General features: G+C 54.4%; 1 protein-coding gene across 1 annotated transcript; it reads left to right on the top strand.

The window, feature by feature from the left end:
- Window positions 1-2,114: 2,114 nt before the first annotated feature.
- On the top strand, window positions 2,115-4,054 carry PHACADRAFT_264862 (uncharacterized protein). Its single transcript, XM_007401365.1, has 8 exons — window positions 2,115-2,291; window positions 2,344-2,380; window positions 2,432-2,515; window positions 2,569-2,712; window positions 2,773-2,874; window positions 2,938-3,312; window positions 3,372-3,865; window positions 3,917-4,054. The coding sequence occupies exons 6-8, from the start codon at window positions 2,994-2,996 to the stop codon at window positions 3,968-3,970; spliced, it is 867 nt and encodes a 288-aa protein (XP_007401427.1). The 5' UTR covers window positions 2,115-2,291; window positions 2,344-2,380; window positions 2,432-2,515; window positions 2,569-2,712; window positions 2,773-2,874; window positions 2,938-2,993; the 3' UTR covers window positions 3,971-4,054.
- The last annotated feature ends 1,240 nt before the right edge of the window (window positions 4,055-5,294 follow it).

Genomic DNA, 5,294 nt, shown 5'->3' with positions numbered 1-5,294 from the left:
GTTCAGCTCGCCTTAAACCAAACAACAAATGGATAGAGTCTAGAAACTCTTCGCAGTGAGTTTCTCACACGCAGGGCCCGGCTTCGACTGTCGGGCGCGCTTGAGGCTAGCAGAACGGATGCTCAGTCCGTAGCTCAGAAGAAAGGGAAGTCTCTATGATGTATTTACCTAGCAGAACAGATGCTCAGTCCATACTGCAATACAGTCGGTGCCCTACAGTGTCCATAATGAGAGGATATATGCACGCTCAGAAGAAAGGGAAGTCTCTGAGCGTGCACAACAGGGAAAAGCGAGTAAATAAGGAAAGCGGCAGGTGCCTTAGCAACTGGTGAGTCAGGAACAAAATAACGAACGCGCTATCTAATAAAATACTGTCCAATAGGAATCTGAGTCATCCCGAGACATGTGCGTGCGAGCGCACGAGCCCAAAATCCAACATAGAGCCGAGCAAAGCACTACCTTCTCTCGTAGCCACCTCTTCACCCTCCAATGTGACATGCTCTCGAGCCACGCCGGATGCCCTTCGACATTTACTGCCGTAACTAATGCATGGTCACCGCCCCAGTCAGGCATCTATGGTGTGTTCCCCTCGTCTAGAGCCGGCTCTGGCAGATAAGCAGAAGATAAAGAAGAGAACCCTCGTGATCGAAAAAGTCAGAGAACAGGAGAGCATTGGAAGCGGTGCGATGGGAACAGCAAGGTTAAGCAAAGCAATGTTGCGAACAGAAAGAACGCTTCCGCTAGTCGCAACGGGCACTCGGATAACAACCATGGCTGTAAGGATGTTGCGCCTAAGCGCAGCAGGAAAAGCATACAGTAGCCGGTTCATCATCCCATAACACGCACATGTGGAGAATCGCGCCAATCTTATGCCCAAGGGTGGGCCGCTCCGATCAAGGAGGACGTGACAGATCCTATGTACCAACGTCCCGCCAGCTGCGTCCGCCCCGATTGCCGCTCCCCTTGGCCCAGCGCCAGTCGCTTCCGGTTGCCGCGCCAGTGCCCGTGGCCGTCATACCGATCGCACGGTCAGCTCAGGGTGCACTCGTCCTCGTACTGCCCCCACTCGCCCCCATCCATCTCCCACCAATCGTCCAAGCACTCGTGGATTTCCCAGCCGGCCATACGACATAGTGTTGCCTCAAATTACCACAGGCCAGATAGAGACGACGCAGATTCTCATGATGCGACTTGGTTTCAGTATGCTGCAGCAGCGCACGGTCAGCTTTCCGGTGCAATGCAGAGTTATGGTCTTGAACTGGTCGTGGAGTGCATTAAGTATTTGGGCGTTGTTTACTCATTCTTTGTTGCACACCACTGGACGAACATATTTGGGCTGATCTTGAGCGGGCTACTGGCAGCTGAGATAATATGGGCTCCTTTTACCGCGGGTGTCTTCATGGGAGATGTTTTCAGGACGAAGCTTTACGGTCCTGCGGTAGCGCCTTGGCGCTTGCGATCGAGTCCTAATATCACGTGACAACGAAGCGCCTGGAGGACCCCGAATTGGACTGTAGCGACTCCGGACGCTGTTCACCAATTCCACAGTGGCATTCTTGGTGCATAGCGCTCGCAGGCTCTCGAAGGCAAGCCAGGCTGCGCAGTATACAAGGTGTGTGAATTATACGCACGCTAGTACACATGACGAAGAACTGACTAGAGAAACCTGAGGATTGTGGTTGTGCGGCGCTGCGTGGGAGATCATGAAGGCCTCGCGGCGACGCTCAAGTTGCACAAGCAGACATCTTGCTTGACCAAAAATCTTTGCTGCACGGCCATCTGCGTATTTAAATATGTTTTAGAGCCTGCTCAAAAGCAAGATCCTCTTCAGACCTACACACTGCCGGCATCGCTCAGAAAGGCCCGCTCACAATCGAAACGAGTACTGAGTAGTGCCTTTTCGAGTCAGAGGTTGAATACTAGGGAGTGCGCGTCATGTTTAGCATCGTATTTACAAAGGTGTGTACATCATGTAGCCTTGATCTCCTGCTTATTTAGATCATCATCCGTGCTGGTACGATACTTTCACGCGGTAAACAATACCTACGGGAACAAGCGGAGCAGACAGTAAGGTTCATCTAGTCTTTGCATATAAAAATTCATCTTCGTAGAGACAAGATAGCTACAGCTCTCGAGGTGCCAAGCACTCTTCACCGAGATATGGCAACCTTCGGCCCTTCCATACCATTCCACGGTAACGCCCGTGAGCCTGACACCCGGAGGTATACTACCACCGTGACAGCTCGGCACATCGCCTAAGAATCTCGTGCGTCGCACCGTACCTGGAAAGAGCTGAGTAAACTCTCTCAGGGCTCGAACCTGAATTTTAACACACTGGCGCAGTCAGCTTCGGATACAGCCCGGAGGTTGTGCTCGCGGGGTAGGTGAAATGGACTGTGCCACCCTTTCAGTCTCAAGTTCACGGTTGCAGCAGGAGCCAATCATGTCTCTTCTAGCATGTTGTCGTGTACTTTGTGCGAAGTATGCCCCTCGAGCTCCATGCGCGGGCGCACGTGTAAGTGTAAGTTTAGCTTTCGGCGTTCACGATCCTTGCCTACCGACACCTAGGTCGCCTCGTCGCATTGAAGTTAACCTGTTGGGTTGCCGCACCAACAGTCCCGATGCCCCAGCCCTGCGGCTTTTACTATGAGGCAAGAAACGAGACGTGCCTAGGGTGGCTGAACTGTTGACATTGAGAATATTGTATATAATGTAAGAACAAGCCTTCTCCGACTACAGCCTCACAACTCAGCATGCCTTTCGCGCGCATAGACGAGAAGGGTACTATCTTCTACTACACCGACAGCGGCGTCCCACTTGGAGCGCCGGAATACACCACCGTCGTCCTCGTCCACGGGGCGACTATCAACGGTGGTACGTACGATCATTCTGTCCACCGCTCGTAGCTCTTCGTCTGACCCGGTCTGCCGACTCCAGGGATCTTCGAGCGCATGCTTCCGTACGCACCAAAGTACGGTCTGCGACTGATCGCCATGAACATGCGCGACTACGCCGGCTCGACCCCATACACGTCCGACGAGCTTGCCGCTTTCGCGAGCAGCGACATCGAAGTGCAGATATCAGCAGTGCGCAGCCTCGGATGCGAGCTCGCCGCGTTCCTTGTCTACGTCTGCCAGACGCTCGGCATCCCTGCGCGGACGGTGCGCGACGGGAAAGCGTATGGCGGCCTCGCCTTCCTGACCTGGTCGATGAGCACCATGGGATTACTATCTATCTTCGGGGACTCCATGACCCTGGACGAAGCGCAGAAGGCGGTACTGCAGCCGTACCTCCGCACGGCGTTTGCCTACGGTGTGTGCCATCTCGTCCCGTACATGCATTTCGAGATATCTGAGCGCCCAGCTCTACAGACCCACCAGCCCTTCTGTATGGCGTGGACCCTGACGTAGGGATGCTCACTCCCTTGAACGACCCGACCATTCCTGACGGAGATAAGGGCGCAGCGATCGGCGGCTGGGTGTCGGGCTACTACACCGCCGTGCCCGACATCGCGCATATCACCCCGGAGAACCTGCGCGCCCGCAGGGAAGAGCGGCCCCCAGCGCTGCACATGATGGCGCCGGATGAGTACGAGCGCATTGTCGAGCCGGACAACCTTCTCCGCTCGTGCGCCGCGATGCTACAAGTACCACAATCTGTCCGCACGAGCCATTTTCGCCGGACGTTTCTGGAAGCAGACACCGTGCTCCCGGACGTAAAAGTTGTTGCACTGTGGTGCGACCGCTCGGTCTGGATGTTGGTATGGTCGGCGAAGGTCCTGCATGAGCTTCTGCAGGAACAGTCTGGCCTCGGACAGCGAAAGCGAAATGCGTCTCTCATCAAGATTGGGAATGCGAATCATGTTGTGAGTGATATGTGAGAATGACGCAAGTCCTGCAGCTGATCGTGTTGACAGTACCAGTGGGATGATCCCGAACGTATGGTTCAAATTTTGCGTGAAAACATCTGAGTGAATTCAGCATTCGCTGGAGGCTACCATCTAGGATAGCTACCTACCGTGTAGAGATGACCTCGAGTCCCCTGCTCGTATAAGTTACGATAATATATGCCACTGCCCGCTTGGCACAGAACATAGTCCAGAACCTGGTGCAATAATCGGCGCCTGTTAATGCTTCGACGTTTTTCTCGTGACGTCCTTGAGCAAGAAGCAAAGTATGTACTTGCATGTGCGGCTGCTGCAGTGACACAGTTGGACATGGTACTGAAAAGGAGAGGCATGAGTGTTAGGTCGACGAGTGAAAGTACAGATGATACTTGCACTCGAGAGTAGGTTCGGATAATATGTGCTTGATTTGACTCACAGTCGATATGGGGAATCGAGCACGCAAGCTATACGGAAGGTAGGCCACCAATTGCGCTCAGCTTATAGCTTCGGGCTGGTGACTCGCCACTGGTGGTCGGCCATCTATCAAAATACATGATGTATCCAATTCCGCATGTGCGGCCTGTATCGATAGTGCTCCGTTGAGGATTTCTAACGGCTCAGAAAGCCCGGACCCTGAAGAGGCTGGCCCGCAGACCCAAGTGCGACTTGACCCCATTGCGAGCGAGCATCAGATGCAGTCCGAGACCGAGATGGACCCTATTAATTCGTGATCCGCCAACTTTTTGCGCCTCAGCACTCCAGGCTGTGTTCGCTTCCCATAGAACGCCATTCGCGAGGAGTAAAAGCGACTTATCTAGCCTAGGAAAGCGGCGTTGATACAAGGCCAACCAACGAGTGGCGCCCGCGGGCGGAATACCCCGGCGGACCTTGTGTCGGGCCCCTAACAATCAAAAGTTCTGCTCTGCATTTTCAATATCCGCTGCGCCCTCCGCTCGGCTTTACTGCCCCGCCACGAACGCGGCTACCACTAGTCTCGTCCCCAGCCATTCTAGCGCGCCCGGACTTCGCCGGTCGGAGACTGCGTCGGACATCAATGGTGATGTGCAGTCTCTCGCTAGAATGTCTGGTCCACTTGGATCATCCGGGGGGGCCTCATTCGCACGTGATCTACACGCTCCCTGAGGAAGTGACCGCCTGCGCACCGCCAAGTTGCTGGTGATGAGTAAGGCGTTCGTGTATGCAGTCAGACATATATGTAAAAGTGCCTCTGATATATTCTTGAGTACATTTGTGTTTTTATAAGCCCCCTGCAACGGAGAGTACCACTGCAGCCCAAATAGCCGCCAACGGCAGGCTACGGGCGCGGTATGTGTGCGCGTCAGTCACGTGCGGACGAGACCCCCCCGGATGATCCAAGTGGACCAGACGCTCTAACGAGCCAGTGCAC

The sequence above is a fragment of the Phanerochaete carnosa genome (genome assembly GCF_000300595.1).
Source record: "Phanerochaete carnosa HHB-10118-sp unplaced genomic scaffold PHACAscaffold_12, whole genome shotgun sequence".
Classification (NCBI taxonomy): domain Eukaryota; kingdom Fungi; phylum Basidiomycota; class Agaricomycetes; order Polyporales; family Phanerochaetaceae; genus Phanerochaete; species Phanerochaete carnosa.
Note: the sequence above shows the minus strand (reverse complement) of the source record. Positions and strands in the feature narration are given on the sequence as shown.

Excerpts from the sequence above, each read along its gene's own strand:
- PHACADRAFT_264862 (XM_007401365.1), top strand. The coding sequence starts at position 2,994 with ATGAACATGCGCGACTACGCCGGCTCGACCCCATACACGTCCGACGAG. Across the intron at positions 3,313-3,371 it reads CCGCACGGCGTTTGCCTACG|ACCCACCAGCCCTTCTGTAT; the intron begins GTGTGTGCCATC and ends CCAGCTCTACAG. Across the intron at positions 3,866-3,916 it reads TTGGGAATGCGAATCATGTT|TACCAGTGGGATGATCCCGA; the intron begins GTGAGTGATATG and ends TCGTGTTGACAG.